This window comes from Dendrobates tinctorius, unplaced genomic scaffold (assembly GCF_039654945.1).
Source record: "Dendrobates tinctorius isolate UK_male_01 unplaced genomic scaffold, ASM3965494v1 ptg000035l, whole genome shotgun sequence".
NCBI lineage: Eukaryota > Metazoa > Chordata > Amphibia > Anura > Dendrobatidae > Dendrobates > Dendrobates tinctorius.
In genome coordinates, this window is record NW_027361703.1 from 48,884,207 (window position 1) to 48,907,936 (window position 23,730).

A 23,730-nucleotide genomic window follows, 5' to 3' on the forward strand; every position below is an offset into this window, starting at 1 on the left:
CTCGCGATCCCGCGAGAACGGATGCCATTGCGGGCATTTTCACAAAGGACTACTGGGAACGAGAGCGTGAAGAGAAGCAGGAAGACTGCGCGGGACGTCGGAAGGTAAGAATAACAATATTTTTTATTTTTAAATTCTATTTTTTGCAGGGATATGGTACCCAAAGCCCGGAGGACAGTCTCCTCTCCTCCGGACCGTGGGTACCATCCGCAAATGTTCTGCTTACTTTCCGCATGGTGGGCACAGCCACTTGCGGGAAGTTAGCGGAACAATGCATTTCTATGGGTGCGGGATCGCCGCGATTCCGCAAATTAATGAGCATGCTGCGGTTTTTACCGCGAAGCGATTCCGCCGCGGTAAAAACCGCAGCATTAGTACAGCATTGCGGAATCCCATAGGAATGCATGGGATGCTTATTTTTCGCGGCAAAATCGCGCGGTTAAAACCGCCGCGGAAACGCGAAAAAAACGCCACGTGTGAACTCAGCCTTAGTGGGGCTGCACAAAAGGCACAGACATCAACAAGAGTGATTCAAGAATAATTTATTAGATTTTAAAAACGAAACAGACTAAAAATGAGGGGCAGCTGTCTGATCTCGCCTATGCTATACATAGCAGAAATAAATCTCCTACGAACGCAGGCCAACAGTCAATATTCACTGGCGTATTACGAGGAAAAGCATGTGGGTTTTCTACAAATCCCCAGCTGCCAGGACAACCCATTGATGCCCCACGATCACACGCCAATGGGCGGTACTTATGACGCACTTCTGGCCTGCGCATGTTAAATGCTGCAGTGATTAACAGCAGCATTTAACTAGTCAACAGCCATGGGTGGATCTTTGGCACTTTTTTTTTTTTTTAAATCAGCCATCAAGTGCGGGGAAAGATGCACCGGAGCCTGCATCCTAATTAGTGACAAGGCCGATGACGTAAATATACATCTTCGGTCGTGAAAGGTTAAAATAATCTCTGGAGGCATATTCTCAGTAGATCAGTGTCCGAAAAATAGATCTTAACAGCGGACTTAAATATTAAGAAAAACGTGGATTTTTCAGGCACAAGATGTCGGATTACTGATATCAAGATATGATTTTATTCAACTTTCTATGACTGGCATGTCCATATAGACTGCTTAGAAGGGTGGTAGATCGTACTGACGGATTCCAATCTTCTTGAAATTTTCTAAGCTACAAAAAAAAAAGAAAAAAACAAAAACAAAACACAAACTGTTTTAGACTACAATAAATTAGCACCTATAATGGAAACAAAACCTGAAATATAAATGCTGCTTTATTCAAAACACACATTAAAAAAAAATAATAAAAACACACTATTTCAAAGAATCATGATAAAATACAGTACCTTTCCATTTTGTACATACTTGAAATAAAACTACAGAATAAAATTGTTTACATCTTCTCCCCAGTCTAAAATTTTTTACATATGCATTTACAATTCTGAAGACAAAAAACAATTTCCTAGATATGAGAAGACTAGTTTTTTTGTAGAGTGATAGAAAATTATACAAGGTCTGGCTGCCTGAAGAACTGAGTAAGGCACATGAAGACAAGATTTAAAGCAAAACATTGTGACACAATAGAAAACTACAGTCACTTAAATGTCATACATGGCCCCAAAGGGAGCAATTTACCATTACATACAAAATTCAGTTATTCGTTAAGCAACAAGAATTTTCACCTGACTGTTTCAATACTGAAAGTAAATCAAAGGTAGATTAACCTTTAAAAATATTAGCTGCTCAAAGTGTTCCATCATTAACCTAGACTGATTAAAATTGCCACTTTCGTTTGAGGTGTTAAAGAGTTTCTCGGAAGGAATGACACTGGGCGGACATCCAAGAAATCGCACTGCCAATTTTGACAAAACCGGCCAAGAGGATTTTTTCAAGTTCCAATACGTTAGTGGATCACAGTTATGCTCGAGCACTTCTTCTTCTAGATAAGCCAACACAATGTCTGCAGGCAATTTCTCTTTTAAATTCTTGGATCTTTTTATATTGGCCATAAGTGACCAGATATTGTCATCCTTATGGTTGGGTGGTGAATGCTTGGTACACCCATTGACAACAGGTGTATCATCTGAGGTAGAGTTTAATATTTCCAGTTCCCTGATTAATCCAAGTTTGTATTCCTCAGCTTCTTCTTCAGCAAATAGGGATGCTTTGTACCGAGGGTCTAGAAGAGTGGCAAAAATGTATCTTGGATCATGAAGCGTTGATGACAGGCGACAAACCATGGCCTCCTTCAGAGACTTTAGCATTGTGTCTATGCCCATTGTTTCTTCAAACAGCATTTCAATCTTTCGGTTTAGAATGTGGATCATTGGAATTACCTGACTTAGCGTAGCTGTGTGCATGCTCATTTCTTTACTAGCAGCCTCAAAGGGTTTCAATGCATGGCAAACAGACTGAATGACTTCCCACTGATCACAACTTATTAACTCTCTGAAGTTGCACTCAATCGACAGCTCATCAATGGCTCTTTTTTGCTCAATTAAACGTTCTAACATGTGAAATGATGTATTCCACTTTGACGGAACATCTTGAATTAAATGATGTTGAGGCAACCCGTATTCCTTTTGCAATTCCGCCAATTTTTCCTTTGCCTTTGTTGATCTGTGAACCCGTTCACAAATTTTTCGTGCAATGCTCAGAAGGTTTTGGACCATTCTTTGACTCTTAATAGCTTCATTTACAATTAAATCAACAGTGTGTCCAAAACATTCGACACTAGAATGATCACTTTCATTTAGGGTTTTTCCTATGCTATGATTATCTGTTACAGTGATGCCTATTTGAAGGCCATATGAGATTATCCAAGACTCCCACAAGTACTCTAGATGTTTTTGGACACTCAGACCATTGTAATCACAATCAATCTGAGAGACGTGTAGAAGTGCAGAACAGTGGTAATCTTCACTGTGTGGCTTGAATGAAGAGTCAAAGGTAACCCAGTGAGCAGTAAGTGTTAAATATTCCCGTGTCTGACTGCTCATCCAGATTCCTGCAGTAAAATGGATCATGCCACTCTCAGCTTCTTTAAGGTGGGAGATAATTATGTGCTTCACATTTTCATACATATCTGGTATTGCCATCCTAGAAAAGTATGATGGAGATGGTAATGAATATTGAGGTTGCAGGTATTCAAGAAGTCTATTAAAACCAACATTATCTACAAAAGAGTATGGTTGAAGATCAAGTGCAATCATTTCTGCTACAAGACTGGTGATTTTTTTGGCAACAGGATGTGCGTCACTGAACTTATCATTGGTTTCATCGAAAGAGACCGCTGTCAAACCAGCATTGACTTGCAGGTGACCATCAGCAGATGGTAAGGCTTCTGAAACACCATTGTTCTGTAACACGTTGCTGTGGAACCTCTGCAGGTGCCTCAGGAGACAACTGGTGCCTAAATTTGTTGGCTTTTTCCCTCTGCTTATTGTGCGCCCACAGTGCATACATATGACTTTAGTTGAATCTGCAGAACAAATTGAGAAATGATTCCACAGTTTTGAGGTCTTTTTGCTGTTTGATGGAAAAATTATTGGATTATCATGAGGTGCAGCAGTTGAAAGCTCAATAACTTTTGAGGATGAACATTCTGCAGATGCTAAGGTAGCATACGGAGAATTTGCAAGACTAATGTCAAAGCTTTTTTGGTTTAAAACTATTTCGGGATGTCGCCTATAAAGATGTCTCATTAAGCAGCTAGTGCCTAAATCTCCCTTTTTACCTCTGCTGATCATGCAGTTACAATATCTACAAATAGCCTTCAGGTTGTCTGTAGGCGATAACGTAAAATGATGCCAAACCTCAGACTTCAATCGTTTCATAGCCTTCTTATTCTGCTGAAAGAAAAGGGGAGAGTCGTACACAATTGATTTGTGACAGTTAAGTTTTTCAGGCGAAGATACAGACGCTTCACCAATATTTTCTGAAGAATGCAAAACTGCTGCCCCGCTGTCAATCAATTCAACATTTGGGACAATGTACTGCACATCTTCTGAAACTCTTTCAGGTGAAGAGGGTACGGAAATTGCTTCCTTCCAATTTTTTCCTGGAGAAACTGCAGTGGAAATAACATCACCATCTGTTGATAAGAGAGATGGTAACAAAGTAGGAGGGATCGAATATGGAGGGGGCAAGCTTGTGCCACCACTGTTTTCTTGCAAAACAATTGACCGATGAGCTCTCCACATGTGCCTTATGAGACAGCTGGTACCCAGATCTTTTCCATTCTTTCCTCTACTAAATTCATTCATGCAGTGGATACAAACAGCTTTAGAATTATCCAGTGGTGACAAATAAAAGTGTTTCCAAACAGCAGATCTTCTCCTAGAACCTGATGAATTTTTTTGAATAGACATTTGCTTTTCTGTGACCTTTTCGACAGCTTCGTCACTCGGATTATTTGGTAAAGATATAGGAGAAACGGTAACTTCTTCTTTCAAATTTTTTTCAGATATGGACACGTCTGAGGAGATTTCATCAGAAGAGAGCACAGATAAAGGTTCCTCTACTATTTTTTCAGGAGGAGATATTTTGAGTTTCCTCATCTTTGTTGGTGTTGCAGTGGTATCCACAACATCGGCAGACTGCAGAGGTAGTACTAAGGTAGGAGGGGAGTAAGACGATATGCTCGGCATATTTCCATTTTCTGAGACAAGAACTCTGGGATGTGCTCTCCTTACATGTCGCATCAAACAACTGGTACTCAGATCTTTTTCGTTCTTGCCCCTGCTGAACTCTTTCATGCAGTACATGCATATAGCTTTGGTACTGTCCCGAGGTGAAATAAAGAAATGATTCCAAGCTGGGGACTTTTTTCGGTTACTCATATTTTTGTTTGTAATTAGGCTCTGTGTAACAGCCTCCATTGCTGCATCATAGAGGGTGGTAGTATACTGTGAAAACAGAACACCATAATCTTCCTCATTCTCATTTGATAAGGTATGTGAGTTTTCTGCACAATGTTGTTCTTGGTCATCTTGTTCATCGCCGCTTTCAGATTGTTTGATACCATCTGCCTCCATCTTGATCTGCACTTGTTCAACATTACTAACCATTTCATCGTCTTCAACTTTTATAGCATTCATTTTTTCCATTGTGAGATTATGTTCAGTATTAATAACAGAGCCCTCCTTTGCCATCACTCAAAACTGAAAAGTATTCTAGTAAAGCTAAAAACAGGTCATCCAATTTCAGCAGAATGTTGTAGTAAGTTTGGTCCGCACAGGCATTCTTTTAATCTTCCTATGTTGAAGTATCATCTGATCCTTTTCTGTTTCAGTATTTTTGCCATTTGCAGAATTGCAATAAATAAGCTTGCCTAAAAAAGGAAAAAAATAGATCACTAAGTAAAACAGATCATAGAGTACATAGCAAACCACAGAAGTCAGTTTTTCTAAGCCTTATTTTACTGGATAAAACAAATAAAAACAAGATGGGGGAAAAAAAAAAAAATTCAAAATCAAGCAAGCATTAGTTTTAGAACTTACGAATTAGACACAGCCAGCCTGCAATTTCCAGTTTGTGTAAAATATTTTATGCATCTCCTTGAAAGTACCGGAAAAGAAAAATGTGCCAAACTCATTAGAGTGGCTCATTGGTGGATAACAAATATGGTGCATTTTTAGGCTGTTAAATTTTGTCACACTGCATCACGTATTACACCAAGCTCATTTCCCTACAAAGATGTGCCCCATCATCAAGCAAAGGCAGAGAGATATATAGAATAGCTGGTAATTCATTTGCCGGCTTCTGTAAAATCACTGCAGGAGCCTACAGGATAGGAGAGATGGATTACATACAGCAAATCCATACAGAATAGGGAGATATATACATACATGTCAGTGACAGATACAGTTAGTATAGTGTGTGCAAAATACTGGACATGTATTTAGTTAATAAAAGATTTTAGAGAAAAAATGGTATAATTAATACCCAGCAATTGCTATGCAGACACCTGAGGGCTGATGTTAATAGCCTAAGAAGCCATGGATACTGTCCCCCTTGGCTAAAAACATCAGCTCTCAGCCGCCCAGAAAAGGCACATCTGTAAAATACACCAATTCTGGAACATAACCTTGCCCTTCCCACTGCTCTGTAACGGTGGCATATGGGGTAGGGGGGTTAATGTCATCTATTCTAACCTGTAACTCTGATTATACCGTGTTTCCCCGAAAGTAGGACCCCCCCCGAAAGTAAGACAGGGTGGGGGTTACGGGGGGGTCCTTCAATGTAAGGCCTCCTCCGAATGTAAGGCAGGGTTGGGGGCCGCTGTGAAATGTAAGGCCCTTACCTTTGGGCCGCCGCTGTCCCCCATTGGGTCCCCAGGCTCCAGAGGTGTCCTCAGGTGCAGCTGGGCGGGTCCAGCGCTCATGGGGTTAACTCGCCGTGTTAACCCCGCAATCCGCCCAGCTCAACAGCTCATTGGCCGCCCCTGTTCCCCACGTCACCGCCGGCCCCCGGCTCGAGCACTGATTGGTCCAGCAGCTCGGGCTGTAATTGGCCGCCCCAGCCCCACGTCACCGCTGTTTCCCTGCTGATTGGCACAGCGTTCCCTGCAGCACAGGCCTTCCGCACCCACAGCCGCACCGCAGAGGAAAACGTCCAGCATTTAAAATCCAAGTAGGGAAACATGTACTGTATAGGGTATGGGGCTGTGCGCAGTGGGATACGGCACTGTTATGGGGTGTGGGGCTGTGTGCAGTGGGATACGGCACTGTTATGGGGTGTGGGGCTGTGTGCAGTGGGATACGGCACTGTTATGGGGTGTGGGGCTGTGTGCAGTGGGATACGGCACTGTTATGGGGTGTGGGGCTGTGTGCAGTGGGATACGGCACTGTTATGGGGTATAACAGCATGTTAATAAATGTTAATTTATTGGTTAAAAAGAAATTGTCATTTTTTTTCGGCTAATGTAAGACCTCCCCCGAAAGTAAGACAGGGTGGGACTTTTTGGGGTAAAATTAATGTAAGACAGGGTCTTACTTTCGGGGAAACACGGTACTGTACGAGGCAGATCATTTGCTGGCTTTTAATCTATATATCCATCTATCTATATCTCTCTCCATCTCTCTATGTGTGCGCTTTGAAGAATATTTAGTTTTAAAACGATGTAAAGAGAGAACTGCTGTATGTAAAAGCTCATGTTAAAATCACATTGCATACGCATGTCATACAGATGTTCCATTTAAGCATCGCACAGAAATCGCATGACACTCGTCCATTTTTTGGGTCCGGAAATCTGACCTTTTTTTCTCACATATGGGTATGTACCATTAGAATATAACTCTCCCCATTCTTTGACTGAAGCACAGGTGCCAGTATGTAGTTTCAATCTCTCAATGGTTATCAGAGCAGGAGTGCGATCATCCTCTAGGCAATCATATTAAGCTAAAACCTTCTGGAAAATTTTTTCAAGAGGATAAATCACTTATCAAAAAAGGCTTCCGGCTTATAAGTTTACCAAAGACGTTTTTTAATTATCAATTTTGTCATTTTAGGGCTATGGTCATTTAATATTAAAGGGGTTTTCTGGAACTTTGGTTATTTTTTCCATTGGGGCCAAGAACTTACCGGCAGGTAGTTGCCAACATGTCTGTTCTGCCCAGCAATGATATTTCCCAGTTCATGTGGTAACTCTTCTGCTACATTTCATGTCAACAGAGCAGTGCCTTCTGTTGTCTGCTCTGTCGACGGGGCATCACTGCCATCATCATGCTGACTGAGTCAGCTCCCCACAGTTAGGCTTAGGAAAAGAAGGCGCTGCTCTGTCCACATAACAGGAAGAGGGAGAATCACTGGCTGGAGCGGTCTGTCTCTGCTCTAAGGGTACTGTCACACTTAGCGATGTACCAGCGATCCTGACAAGCGATATGACGTGGTCAGGATCGCTGGTACATCGCTAAGTGGTCGCTAGTGAGCTGCCACACAGGCAGATCTCACTAGCGACATCGCTGGGGACGGGGGTCGCTACTTACCTGTCACACCAGGCGATCCTGCGTCCTCCCGCCCGGCTCCACGCGTCGCTCGTCGTCACAGCAGGAAGCGCCGCAGGAAGCAGACGACGAGAAACAGTCCAGGACGTTCTCGCGCGATCAGCGATAACCAGCGGGGGAGCGGGTCGTAGGTAAGTATCAGACACAGCGATATTGCTAGCAATATCGCTATAACGTCACTAGTTATAGCGATATTGCTAGCGATATCTCTTAGTGTGACATGCCCTTAAGCCAGCAGAGATCGTCACAGGGAAGAACAAGCCGGTTTTTAGCATATATCTGCCTGTAAAGTGCTTAGCCTCATACCAAAAATAAATCCCAGATAACGTCTTCAAAATCAAAGAAGCACTACCAACATTTTCTTCATTCCTAATTCTGTATCGCCATCGATGTAATGTAGTGTAGATATGTTAATAGACTTGCACACTGCCGTCTTTCCTATTCTCTTCTAGGTTATGCGAGACCTCCTCTTTTCAGCTCACACAGTTGCCGTTGTGTGGGTTGTTCTACTTTCTCAGTGCAAGTCTATGTGGACTCAGAACGAAGATCCATAGACTTACATTGTGAAAGTGACTTCTGTTTTATCTGTAGAGTAAAAAATTCATGTAGCCCAGAAGGGGACCAGAGTGGTGTTGAAAACTAGGAAACATGGTGATCGGAGAGCATATTAACGCACTTACACTACACAGGTAGTTAGAAATTGACTAGGGAAGAAACTGTTGCTAGTGCTTCTTTAACCCCTTACTGAACACTGACTGGATAGTACATCAGTGATCAGTATCCCCTGCTTTGAGGTGGACTCCGGCGGTGAGCCCACCTCAAAGCTGCGACATGTGAGCTGTTATAAACAGCTGACAAAAAGGCACGATCCGCCCGCGCCTACTAACTAGTTAAATCCCACTGTCAAACGCTGACAGCGGACATTTAACTAGTACTTCCGCCGCCCTCATAGAGACCTCTATGGTTGTTGCCGGCAGATTGCTATGAGCGCCACCCTGTGGTCGGCGCTCATAGCAATGCTGTATCTCTGCTACATATAGGCGGTGAGCATCATCTATATGTAGCAGAGCTGATAAAGTACGGCATGCTTCTAGCCTCCCATGAAGGCTATTGAAGCATGCCAATAGTAGAAAAAAAAACAAAACTCAAACCTATACATATTTTGTATAGCCGCGTTCAGAATTGCACGATCAATAAAAAAAAAAAAAGGATTAACCTGATCGCTAAATGGCGCAGCAAGAAGAAAACGCAAAACGCCAGAATTACGTTTTTTTTTGGTCGCCGCGACATTGCATTAAAATGCAATAACGGGCGATCAAAAGAAGGTATCTGCACAAAAGTGGTATCATTAAAAACGTCAGCCCGGCACACAAAAATTAAGCCCTAAACCAACCAGAGATCACGAAAAATGGAGACTCTCTGGGTCTCGGAAAATTGCGCTTTTTAAGCAAATTTTGGAATTTTTTTTCAAGCTAACTTTGGAATTTTTTATCACCACTTAGATAAGAGAACCCAGACATGTTTGATGTCTATGAACTCGTAATGACCTGGAGAATCATAATGGCAGGTCAGATTTAGCATTTAGTGAACCTAGCAAAAAAGCCAAACAAAAAACAAGTGTGGGATTGCATTTAGAATTGTTTTCCCGTTTTCGAGTACACGACATGGTAAAACCATTGGTGTTGTTCAAAAAGCACAATTCGTCCAGCAAAAAATAAGTCCTCACATGGCCATATTGACGGAAAAATAATGTTATGGCTCTGAGAAGAAGGGGAGCGAAAAATGAAAATGCAAAACTGAAAAAAGCTCCGGGGGTTAAGCATTGATATATCACTTTTTTGTAAAAACACTAACAAAATAAGTTGAGATCATGTATTCCATTTAATTAGCAAAATTGTATTAATCTATGGCTGCATAAACAAACAAAAAAAAAAGAGCAGGGCAGCAATGATTTGCTGTACCAGGTTTACAACACAAGACATTAAAGGGGTTATTGCTAACTTGGCAAGTTATCACCTATTGACATATATGGCCAGTTTCATTCTGACAGGGCATTTTAGAGCTGTGCTCCCGGGATTAGTGGGGGTTTCCAGAGGTTGGATCTCATATTATTACATATCTGGTTGATTGTTATAATAACACATTACGGACCAGGTTACCAATAAGGTATCTTCAAAACAATCTAATCCAAAATAGACAATGAGTAAAAAAAAAGCAAAGTTGTACAGATAGGTTGGACATACCTAATAGAGAAAAACTAGTCTGGTAGTCATCAGGGGGGGGAAAAAAAGTCTACATGCCCCAATTTACAAGGGTTATAGCTATTGTGACCCATTGATGACTTTTTTTACAGTATTCATGTAATTCTGCATAAATATAGAATTATACAATACCTGAAGCACTTTTCAACAGTATACGGTAATTACCGAAAGACTTCCATATTGGCCATAACTGACACCTGAAAGAAAATGGATAAGAAAATAAATTTTCTTGGACACACAGTAATACTATAGACAGAAGGAGCACTGGTATTTAGCGCAATCAACTGGATTCTAGCTTTACTTCTCCTAGTATGTGAAGTCAACGACTGACCAGAAGAGGCGTATCATCTTAGCAAATAAGATGTTCCTATTCCAACTTGAGCCTCAGTAAGGGAACAGTAAGAAAACTGAACTATGGCCTGTCTTCACACCAAACATCCCGTGCCTTACCCCTTTTGTACAGTACACGTTAGATGTTAAAAAGTCCAGCCCCAAATAAATCCAGAAACCTTCCAGGAAACAAAATTTCCAGTCTCTATTTGCTTAGGACGGACCTGGGCAAAGTGCAGCCCCAGGCAACTGATCAGAATAGATTTTACAATAAGACCTATCGTAACAGGTATTGGCTGTAGCAGCTAGTCAGCAGACTTAATTCTGCTCAATATTAGTGGATAAAAATATAAAATAATTATAATAAGTAGTGATGAGCGAACTTGCTCGAATAAGGCGTTGTCTGAGCATGCTCGAGTGATAACCAAGTGACTTCGGCATGCTCGGAAAATATGTTCCCAGCCACCGCACATGCATGTTTCACGGATCTTCGACAGCTGCAACACATACAGGGACCACCTAACAAACAAGCAATCCCAGCATGTGTTGCTGCTGATGAACAGCCAGGAGACATGCAAGCACGGAGACTCGAACATATTTATCACGCACGCCGGAGTCACTTTGTCAGCACATAAGCTTGCTCAGATATCACTTTATCTGAGAATGTTCGCTCATCATCAACAATGAGCAGAATTAAATGGAATCTCACCACAGATACAAATTCAACTGGGCTGCTTGGTGTAGATTTGATAAAAATCACTGTTTTAATCAGATCAGTAGAGTTCTAGTAAATCTACTGCCAGGTAGTCCAAACACAGCCTTAACACCAATTGGCAGCTTCCTGCCTATGTACAGGGTACACAGAAAGCTGCCAATCAAGTGGTGTTGGCAGGGTTAGGGTGTGTGCACACGTTGCGGAATCTGCTGCGGATGTTTCCGCACGGATTTGCCTAAATCCGCAAGTAAATTAGCAAAACAAAAGACCTGCGTTTTACCTGCAGATTAGCCTGCGGTTTGACACTTGATTATGGAGCAGGTGCAAAACCGCTGCGGACTCCGCACAAAGAAGTGACATGCTGCGGATTTAAAACCGCAGCAAATCCGCACGGAAAAATCTGCAGCATGTGCACAGCATTTTTGGTTTTGCATTGAATATAATGGTACTGTACACCGCAGCAGAAACTGCTGAGGATCCGCAGGGCCAAAATTCGCAACGTGTGCACACACCCTTATACAGAGCTCAGCATTAAGGGCATGTCACACTAAACGATATCGCTAGCAATATCGCTATAACTTGTGATGTAGCAGCGATATTGCTAGCGATATCGCTGTGTCTGATACTTAGCTACAACCCGCTCCCCCACTGGTTATCGCTGATCGCGCGAGAACGTCCTGGACCGTTTCTCGTCGTCAGCTTCCTGTGGAGAGACGGGCGACAAGCGTGGAGCCGGGCGGGAGGACGCAGGATCGCCTGGTGTGACAGGTAAGTAGTGACCCCCGTCCCCAGCGATGTCGCTAGTGAGATCTTCCTGTGTGGCAGCTCACTAGCGACCACTTAGCGATGTACCAGCGATCCTGACCACGTCATATCGCTGGTCGGGATCGCTGGTACATCGCTAAGTGTGACAGTACCTTTAGAGAACTGCAAGATCTGCAGAAGATAAAAATTTTTAATCACCGCTGCAGAAACGAGTAAAGTGACAACTGAAATCAAGATCTCAGCCCTTACAGCATGTAGTTTTCAGATGGGGTAGCAAAAACCTGGGATAGATTCCCTAAAAAAGGGGTTCCCCAAGAGTGTGATCAAAATGACCTGTTAAGGCCTCTTTCACACTTCAATCTTTTTGCATCAGTCACAATCCGTCAAAGTGTGAAAAATACAGATCCAGTGCAGATTGGAAAAAACTGATGCACTGGATCCGATTTTTTTATTAATGGATCCGTTGCAGCAGCCAGTGTATGAAATTTAAAGAGAGAGAGATTGATTTTCCGTGCCAGAACGGCTTTTGGGGTTAAATTAAATGAATGGAAATTCTTCCGGGCATGTTCAGCTTTAAAAAAAAACAAAACAACAAAAAAAAAAAAACGTTTCCGTCATGTGACGGATCCGCCGTCCATTCAAGCAGACGACGGACGGCGACGGATCTGTCAACGTCCATCTTTTCGACGCAAACAGAAAACGTTACTATGTCCGTTGTAGCCAGATGACGGATGCCGAAATTCTGACGGATCTGTCAAATGACGGATGAAACGGACAGCCATCCGTCACTAATGCAAGTCTATGAGAAAAAAAAACAGTCCGCTTAAAAAAAAAAAAAAAAAACCAGATCCGTTTTTTTTTTTTCAGAAAAAGGGCGGATTTCGACTGACGTCAAAAGACTGAAGTGTGAAAGAGGCATAAGAGAATGACTGCTCACAGACCCGCTAACCTTTTAATGACCACCAATACAGCTTTTTAATGGCAGTTATAAAGAGTGCTTCCTCAGATGAATAAATAGAGCTCCCCCGATGGGGAAAAAGGCAGCAGGCGTCAACTGTATATTACATAGCAGACACCCTGCTGCATCAGTTCTGATTGGTTGTTGCACCATTCGTGACAGTTTGACCCAATAAATGACATCTAGATTGTTAACAGAAGGAGATCGCTCCCTCTTTAACCCCAATCAGCACCCCGTGATATCGTGTCCTGATTATTTCCAAGACAACTCAATGCCACAAAATGGCAGGGACTGTCAGTGAACTGACATGTCTCATGCACTGATAAAGAAGTATTGCTGTATAAGAAACCAGAAACCAAAGAGGAAAATTTGTGGCAGAGTGACACAGCGCATTTAATTCATGATGAGCTGTGGCATTCCGTACACTAGTAACCTGACTCCAGTCCCTGACTGGAGTGAGATTTTTGGTGTAGCACATGTCACAGTCACTTGTCAGACACTCCTGATTTATGAACAGGTGTGTACCTCTTCAGGAATAAGGAGCATATGATGCCAACTCATCAAGACTTGCAAATGACACCAGTCTTGATGAATTGGCCATAAGGTATATATGAAAATATTACCACTGAAAACGTCAACTTGTCCCACAAATAAGCCTGATACGACTAAGCTGGAAGAAATGTATAGAGAAAAAAAAAAAAAAAATTGCTGCAATGATACTTACCCAAAGACTAAGGGCCCCGTCACACATAGCGATGCACCAGCGATCCCGACAACAATATGACCTTGTCAGGATCGCTGCTGTGTAGCTACATGATCGCTGGTGAGCTGCCAAACAGGCAGCTTCACCAGCGATCAGCACCAGCGACACGTGGGTACAAGCGACGCACGTGGCTTAGTTACCCGCTGTGTATGTTAGAAACCAGCGCGCTGGTGCAGGCAGCTGGTAACCAAAGTAAACATCGGGTTTCTAAGCGCCGTGCGGCACTTAGAAACCTGATGTTTACCTTGGTTACCAGGCTCCAGCTCACTGATCGCTGGTCTACCGCCTGCCACATGCAACGATGCGTGCTGGCCAGCGGGAGACCAACGATCAAAAAAAGGTCCATGCCATTCGAGCACGATCAGCGATACCCAGCAGGGGGGCCAGTCGTTGATAAGTGTCACACACAGCGATCTCGCTGTTGCGTCACAAAACTTGTGACTCAGCAGCGATCTCGCTAGCGAGATCGCTGTGTGTGACGGGGCCTTAAAGCTGCCTTATCACTTTTACCAACAGTGAACAATGTAAATAAATATGACAACAGAAAAATACACCAACAGTGTAAGGCTAGTTTCACATTTATGTCTTTGTGCGCAGCGCATAGTGCGCAAGTAGAAACGCATGCAAAAACACATCGTGCGTTTTTGCAGCGTTTGTGTTTATGCGCATTCGTTCTCTAGGTGTTAAACCAGTGTCTACACATGTTGACTCGTAAAACACAGGCGTACGCCTGCGTTCCCATAGACTGTAATGCGTTATGACGCATTCCGTGCGCAAGCGAACGCATGCATTTTTACGCCTTTGGGCGGACCCAAAAATGCAACAGGTTGCGTCTGGCGCGTCTAGGCTCACACCTTGAAAAAACGCATGCGCACGAAAACGCAGACGAACGCATGCAAACGCAAGACCATGCTACGGAATTGATCCGCAGCATTTCCGCAACTCCCTGCCGCATGCGTTTTCCCGCAAAACACAAGTGCTTTGGAAGCGTTTTTAGCTTGCAGAATGCTAGCGCTTTTCCAAGTGATTTGAAGCATCGCTTGGAAAAGTGATTGATAGGTTGGTCACACTTGTCAAGCATAGTGCCAACTTAGTGACCAACTTTTTACTATTGATGCTGCCTATGCATCAGTAGTAAAAGATGGGATGTAAGAAATATTTAAAAAAAAAAAAAAAAAAAAAAAGATATACTAACCCTCTGTTGGCCCCGGAGTCCTCCCGGTCCTCATTGGCGCTGCCGGCAACTTCTGTTCCCTGGGATGCATTGTGCAATGCATCACTGGGAACGGAAGTTGCTGGCAGCGCCGATGAGGGCCGGGAGGACTCCGGAGGACGACAGAGGGTAAAAGTATATCCCTACTTTTTATTTTAATTCTATTTTTTACAGGGATATGGTACCCAGGGCATGGAGGAGTCTCCTCTCCTCCAGACCCTGGGTACCATCCGCACATGAAGCGCTCACTTTACGCATGGTGGGCATAGTCACATGCGTAAAGTGAGCGCTTCAATGCAATCCTATGGCGGCGGAATCGCCGCAATTCCGCAAAAATAATGGACATGCTGCGGATTTTACCGCTATGCGATTCCGCAGCAGTTAAATCCACAGCATGGGCTCAGCAACTGCGAAATCCCATAGGATTGCATGGGAATGTGTTTGTTAGCGTTTTTAAGCGTTTCCGCAGCGGCAAAAACCAGGGCGGAAACCTTAAAAGCGCAACGTGGGCACACAGCCTAGGGGTATGTTTCCACGGTCAGTAAACGCTGACCCTATTAAAGGAGTCTGTGTCATTATTTCAATTAAAAGCAGGGCTGTGGAGTCGGTAAGCCAAACCTGCGACTCCGACTCCTCAATTTCCCTTACACCGACTCCGACTCCAACTCCGACTCCCACACATATTGCTTATATTTAAGTGAAAAATTTATTGTAGTACAATGTGAACCTCTGACATTTAATCATTTATATGATCCAATAATCAAGATATTTAGATGGAACAGAATATATATTGGTGTACTACCCGGTTTTCATTCTTTTTAGTACAGATACAATATGGATAAATGGATCGATAGAGCAGATTTCTAATCTGCTTTTGCTATTGAAAACATTCTCTATGAGCTCAAAAACCTTTCAGGTGATGCAGTTTTTTAAAAAGATGATCAGCTTTTGCAGCTGAAAAACGTATCCTCAAAAAACACAGGAAAAACGCTGTGTGTGAATGTAGCCTTAGATCAGGAATATAACAGCCATTTATAGGACATTTCATAACTTTCCCAAACTCCTATGAAAAAATATTCAGCACATCCTGCATTGAATTACTGTACCCAATTTATTATATATTTTAGGAGTCGGAGTCGGTCCATTTTATACCGACTCCAACTCCACCAAAATGAGCACAGACTCCGACTCCACGACTCCGACTCCACAGCCCTGATTAAAAGACTAGTCTGGCTGTGTCTTTATTTACCATTCAACTATAGGATAGGTGTCTATATAGGATAGGTGGATAGGTGTCTTATAGACGCTTCTCCAATACAAGCCGTGAACTTGATGTCACCTGACAATACAAAGGTGACAACCCCACAAATATTACCCCACTCGCCACCGCTACAGGGCAAGTGGCAACAGCTGGGTAAATTGCCACAATTGGCGCATCTTTGGATGTGCCAATTGTGTGGCAGGTGCGGGCTGCTATTTTTCGGGTACTGGGCTGCAGCTGTCTGCTTTTTCCTTGGCTGCTTAACAAAAATAGGGGGACCCCCAAGCTGTTTTTTTTTTTTTTGGAGGGGGGGGGGTGGTCACTATTTTTGCTAACCATCCAAGGTAAGCAGTTAGCTTCGACCTGGTATTATCAGGCTGGTAAGGTTCATGGATATTGGATCCTTACCAGCCTGAAATACCAGTCCCAATAGTCTGCTTTACTTTGGCTGGCTAACAAATGTAGGGGAACCCCACGCCATTTTATTCGTAATATTTATTTATTAAAAAGGAAGGGACCTCTGTGTGCTTTCCTCCAATTTCTGTGTCATGTACTTCCGGCTGTGTCACAAGATTCACCATTATGTAAATTAGCACACATGCACAGTAAGTTGCGTTCCCGCACTTAATACGCACGTGACTAAGAAGATAATGCGGTTTTACCACATTTAATGAAAGTTTATGGGTAATTTACGCTGCGGAGACGGAGCGTCTCCACTACATAAACGTCTCGGTGGGTGAGCCGCGGGCATTGTTGCACATATAGTGGACATGGGATTTCTTGAAATCCCATCCACTATGCCGTAACAGCTGGACGCTGCGGGTTGAACATTGCGGATGTACGCAACATCCAACCCGCAGCATATACTGACCGTGGGAACGTACCCCAATATATCTGCAAACAGAAAATGACTTTTTTCCTTCCCAGAAGGCAACTTTCAATTAGTTTTATTTTCAAGTGACCAAAAAAAATACTTATGCAATGAAAAAACGCATGTAAAAACGCATCAAAAACGCAGGTGAGCTTCCAGTGACCTCAGATGCAGATTTGGTGCAGATTTCACCTGCGTCAAATTCTGAGCCATTCCTGATAATGTGTATATACCACAAGTGTAAAAGTTTATGCAAACACTGAATATAAGAAGTTTGGACTGCATTACTGTTATATAGAATTATAAAATGAAGGTAAAAAAGCTACAAATACTAGCCATTTAAAAAAAAAAAAAAAAAACACTGACAATTGACAAAAAAAAAAACTGCTTGCAAAAGATGCTTCAGGTTTACAAGACTAGAGAAAAAAAATAGTATTGAAGTGTATTCTGCTTCAAAAACTGATATTTTTTAATGTGTCAGCCCCCGGGTCATATATGACCTATTTATATGGGCATACAGGTAATACAAATGTTAAGCTAGCCCTACCAATATGTCCCATATTAATGGTCTTGTTGCTGAGAAATGTTATATTCTTTATTTTAATGATTTCTTCCAGGCTCTGGGTCGTGCAGTGCCAGGAAGAAATCCCTGACCCCTGTCATCAAATGCAAATACATTTTTATAATTTATACAATATGATTTTCTGGATTTTATTTTTGATAGTCTATCTCTCAATGGTAAATTTAACCTACCTTTAAAATTAGACTGTTCATGTCTTTGTCAGTGGGCAAACTTACAAAATCAGCAAGGGAGCAAATACTTATTTCCCCCACTGTATTTTTTTGCAGTGTGATCCCCTAGAAAAAGTCACACAAGGTCGCAGATGCTGTTGAACATTTCCACACCAGATATGTACCCACTTCCTACCCTAATGTGCCACTTTTTTAAAAGGGTATTCTCAAGTTGCCACTTAACCTCTTATTGTCCAAGCAATTTTTTTTTTTTTTTTTTTAAATCAGACATTTATCACTTTCTATGACAACTCTGGAGTGCTTCCACATATCTAAGTGATAAGGAGATTGTTTTTATTCATCACACATTATGCTTTATATTAGTAGTAAGGTTGAATTGATATTTTCTGATATTTTCATAAACTCAGAACCTATAAAAATTTCAAAAAATGTGCAATTTTAAGACTTTGAATGTTTATACCATAAATCCAGAGTCACACCACACAAAACCATTACTACAAAACAGTTTCCAAATGTCTATCTTACATCAACACCATTTGTTAAATGCCATCTTATTTTGTTCAGATATTAGGTATAAAAATTTAGCAGCAGTTGTCTATTTTTTTAAGGAAATTCACTATTTTTTCCTACTCAGTTTTGAAGAGACTTCAGGAACCCATACTTTGAAAAACAACCTGCGTCTTCTACCTGGCATAAGCGCAGAGTGGTCATGAACCGCTGTTTGGGGCTGTGGAGTCGGTGAGCTAAACCTCAGACTCCTCAATTTCCCCCCGACTCTCGACCCCACAGCACTGGTCACTACTGAGTGTGTACATAAAGTGCAGCACAGATTCATCTCAACTAAAAGCCGAAACATCATCAGAAACAGACATTTCATTACTTTCCTAAATTCTTATGAAAACATTTACAGCACACTGCATTGCACTACTGATATCAATATATTTTGTATTTTGGGAGTCCACAGCCCTGCCACTCTTGCCGGTGATTCTGCCTCCCCATGTCAGAGGAGCTTTTTCACTAATAGTCTAAATAGACTACCCTGTCGACTGAGTGTCACGCTAATCAAGAGCTGGCTCTCCACAGTTATGCAGCGGAAAGCCTGCTGTTTTTTAGCATGACATCGCAAGTCACACCCAATCAACAGAGTAGAATGTAAGAGAAGCAGCTAAACCTCCTGATGTGACGACAGCAGAAGCCGCAGAGTCGCTGGCAGGAGCGGTCTGTGACCACTGAGCTACCAGAGATCGCCGGTAGTCAGAACAGGCAGGTATACAGTGGCATGTAAAAAATTGGGCACCTTTGGTTAAAATTATTGGTTATTCTAAATGCTGTCTAAAAGGGCTAAACATAAAGATGATATATCCTTTATATTTTGAGCAAAAAAAAATAAAAAAAAAAAATATATATATATATATATATATATATATATATATATATATATATATATATATATTTCTCCATCTTTTAAATTTTAAAAATTACAAAAAGATAATAGGCAGATGCAAAAGCTTGAGCACCCTGTATGGTTAGTATCTAGTAGCACCCTCTTTTGCAAGTATCACAGCTTGTAAATGCTTTTTGTAGCCAGACAAGAGCCTTTCAATTCCTGTTTGCAGGATTTTCATCCTTGGGAAATTCTTCCAGTTCTGTGAGATTCCTGGGTCGTCTTGCATGGACTGTTATTTTAAAATCTACCCAGAGATTTTCAGTGATGTTTAGATCAGGGGACTGTGAGGGCCATTGTAAAGCCTTCAGCTTGCGCCTTTTGAGGTTGTCATTTGTGCATTTTGAGCAGTGTTTAGGATTATTATCATTATCATTTGTAGAAGCCATCCTCTTTTCAACTTCAGCTATTTTACAGATGGTGTTAAGTTTGCATCAAGAATTAGATTAAATTTAATTGAATCCATTTTTCCCTCTACCCGTGAATTGTTCCATATTTGTGCAGGTGTGTCTGAACAGTAGCACAATGTACCACAATTCCAGTCTGCCAAATCTTTCTCAAAGTCTTTTGTAGTGAAATAGGGGGTTCTGATTTACCTCTCTAGCAATCCTACCGGCAGCTCTCACTGAAATTTTACTTCATCTTCCAGACCTTATCTTGACCTCCTTCCACTGTTCCAGGTAGCTGCCATTTCTTAACTACCGTATATACTCGTGTATAAGCAGAGTTTATCAGCACATTTTTTTGTGCTCAAAATGCCCCCCCTCAGCTTATACACAAGTCAATTGTCCCAGACTGCTGGCGGGGGAGGGGGAGCGGCGGGTCGCAGGAGGCAGGAGCCGGCGGCTGCGGGTGTCACTGTGCCCACGCAGTGACAACTGCAGCCGCTGGCTTCCAGAAGACATCCTACTTATCCTCCTCACCCTCCTGCACCTCGTTGGTCCCAGCAGCTCTTCCTGTGCCGAGTGATCACGTGGCCCTGCTCATTAAGGTAACAAATTTGCACGCCTCTCCACTCCCATAGGCGTGGAGTGCATATTCATTACCTTAACCCCTTTCCTACATTGTACGTTCTATTCCGTCCATGTGACCTGGGACCTGAGTCCCATGGACGGAATAGTACGTAATGCCCTTTAATGCGACATCGCGACTTAAGTTGCAGTGATCGCATTAAAATGCCGACGCCATCTTACCTCTGGATAGATGGCCTCGGCATCCCAGGCAGTCTCCGCCCTGGCCCGCCCCTCTGTGAGCTGTGATTGGCTGTTAAATTCAGAACAGCCAATCACAGCGCTTCTCTTTGTTTCAGCCAGATTGGCTGAAACAGGATCCTAGGCTAGGATCAAGTACCGATGTACTCGATCCTAGGACCGATGCCTGGCAACGCAAGGCACCGGAGAAAAGCCCCCAGATTGGCGCGATCGCCGATCTAATCGATTGCGCCAATCGCAGTGCACAGTGGCACAATATCGCTGCTGTGCCCTGCCGGTACCAGCCCGGATCGGTGCTGTAATAGCACCGATCCTAGGCCGGAGCCTAGGACAGGCCCAGCAGGGCCTGCAGGAAGTGGTTGCCGTGATTGATTAGATCGGCGATCGCGCCAGCCACAGGGCACAGCTGCGGTCACACTGTGACCGCTGTGTGCCCTGCTGATGACCTGGCCATGACCTGCCTAGGAATCGGAGCTGTGAGCACTGATCCTAGGCAGTTACCATGGTCACCAGGCAGAGCAGGGATTGGTGGGATCGATGTAATCATTTGATCCCACCAATGACAGGTCACAGCAGCGATGTGACCGCTCTGTGACCTGCCTCTGACCTGTCTCACTTGTCAGCAGGGGTCCTCACTCTAGCTGAGGATTCCTGCAGAGAGATCAGACGCAGCAAGAGCTCCGGTGCTGGGTATTGTGGTGCCACAGCTTGTAGCATCACAATCCCTGCGGAAGAAGAAAGAAAACTACAACTGTAAGTGTTAATTGATCCCTGATCCCCTGCCCAATCTATCTTCATCCCCTTATCACCCCCCCCTTTTGCGCCGCCTCCGTGCGCAGCCGCCGAGCGTTGATCGGTGACGCGGTTCACCAATCAACACTCATGCTCGCTTTTTTTCCTTAGCCCCCTTTGCGCCACCTCTTCACACACATCCCGTTTTTCATTTTTTTCACCCCCCTTTGTGCCACCTAACTACAACCCTAACTGATCCCTGCCCAATCTCTCTTCATCCACCCCAATCCTCCTATTTTTACCCCCTCCACCCCACTTTTGCGCCACCTCTGTGCGCAGCCGCCGAGCGTTGATCAGTGACGAAGTTCACCGATCCACACTCGTGCTCGCTTTTTTTCCTTAGCCCCCTTTGCGCCATAACCGCACACATATCCCGCAGCCGCAAAACTTTGATAAGTGACGCACATCACTTATCAGAGCTTGTGCCTGCCGTTTTTCTCACCCCTTTTTGTGCCACCTAACTACAACCCTAACTGTTGATCCCTGCCCGATCTCTATTCATCCACCCCAATCCCCCCAGCCCCCTCTTTTTACCCCCTTTGCGCCGTTTCCGTGTGCACATTTAGCAGCCGCCGAATTTTGATAAGTGATGCAATTCACTTATCAAAGTTCGTGCCGACTGTTTTCCATTTTCCTTTTTCACCCCCCCCCCTTTGAGCCACCCCTGTGCACACATCCAGCAGCCACTAAATTTTGATAAGTGACACTTATATCTAGGACCTGCTGTTTTAGACTTTTTCACAAGTATTTTGCTCCCCATTTCCTTTTAGCTTTTTCTTACAGGATAGTGTGCGCCAATCACTAGCCCCCCCCCCCCACATACACAGTAATAAATAAAGTACACCCAAGCACCATATTTACACAAAAAAAAAAATGTCCCGCCCATCACGTTCCTCCCAACAGCGCTATTCAATGGAGGAGGCATATGCTTTACTTGCCTCCGACACTGATCGCGAGGATGACGATCCGACTTTTCTTTATTTTTTGGATTCTTCATCCTCTTCCCCCTCCTCATCTTCCTCCTTGGGTCCCGCGGAACCGCCACACAGACGCTCCAGGACAGAAGATGAGGCAGCGCCCACCATGCCCGCAGCTGATTCAGCAGACCCTGTGTGGACCTCGCCCCCCAAAAATTACGAGCCACCGATTCCTGATTTTGTGGCAGAATCAGGAATCAAGTTTGACACCACCGGCCTCACAGAAATTGACTTTTTCAAAGTCTTTTTCTCTGAGGATTTTGTTAACCTCATGGTGGAGCAAACTAATTTGTACGCTCGGCAATTTTTGGAGCAAAACCCACGTTCATCCTATACTAACTGGTCTCCTGAGGACGCAGTTGAAATTACGCAGTTTTGGGGCCTGGTCCTCCACATGGGTATCCTGAAGAAGCCTGAAATTCAGCAATATTGGAGTGTTGATATTTTATACAACACTCCAGTGTTCCGAATGGTCATGGTCTGGACGCGTTTTCAGCCCATCCACAAGTTTCTGCATTATAACGATAATGCACAGTGTCCCGCACGAGATGACCCCAACTTTGACCGTCTGTTCAAAGTTCGGCCAGTCATCGAACACTTCAACAAAAAGTTTGCTGAAGTGTACGTGCCCCAAAGGAACATCTGCGTGGATGAGTCCTTGGTCCATTTCAAGGGAAGGCTCGGATTCCGTCAATACCTGCCCAGTAAGAGGGCCAGGTACGGAATAAAACTCTATAAGCTGTATGAGAGTACCTCAGGGTACACCCACAGGTTTAGAGTGTACGAAGGAAAGGACACCAGGATTGAACCCCCTGAGTGTCCTCCTGACCTGGGAGTGAGTGGGAAAATTGTGTGGGATTTGGTGCACCCACTGCTGGATAAAGGTTATCACCTCTACACTGATAACTTTTATACCAGTGTCCCACTCTACAAATCCCTCTCTGCGTGAGGTACCGCAGCTTGCGGTACTGTCCGCAAAAATCAGAGAGGCCTCCCGAAGACGCTACTTGGGGAGATGCTCCGAAAAGGTGAGAGCAGGGCCCAGTGTAGCGACCACATGCTGGTGGTCAAGTACAAGAGGGATGTCTTTCTCTTGACCACCATACACGGTGATGGCAGCGCCCTCAGCACTGTACGGGGTACCTCTGCACAGGTCAGCAAACCTGAATGTGTGCTGGGGTCCAATAAAAACATGGGGGGGGCGTTGATCGCTCCGATCAACTCCTCCAACCGTACAATGCTTTGAGAAAGGTCAAGGTGTGGTACAAAAAGCTGGCCGTGCACATTGTCCAATTGGCAATGCTCAACGCATTCCTGCTGTCACAATGTGCACACCACACCGATACGTCGTACCTTGAGTTCCAGGAGGTAGTGGTTAAGGCCCTGATGTTT

General features: G+C 43.6%; 1 protein-coding gene across 1 annotated transcript in view; it reads right to left on the reverse strand.

Annotated features, from left to right (window-relative positions):
* Positions 1–1,274: 1,274 nt before the first annotated feature.
* The window catches only part of ZBED4 (zinc finger BED-type containing 4), a 51,643-nt gene continuing 29,187 nt past the window's right edge, over positions 1,275–23,730 (reverse strand). The window contains exons 2-3 of the mRNA XM_073573481.1: positions 10,418–10,482; positions 1,275–5,350 (exon numbers count right to left, since the gene is read on the reverse strand). Of these exons, the coding sequence (XP_073429582.1) occupies positions 1,710–5,171 (3,462 nt within the window). The 5' untranslated portion in view covers positions 5,172–5,350; positions 10,418–10,482 and the 3' untranslated portion in view covers positions 1,275–1,709. The remainder of the gene's footprint in view (positions 5,351–10,417; positions 10,483–23,730) is intronic.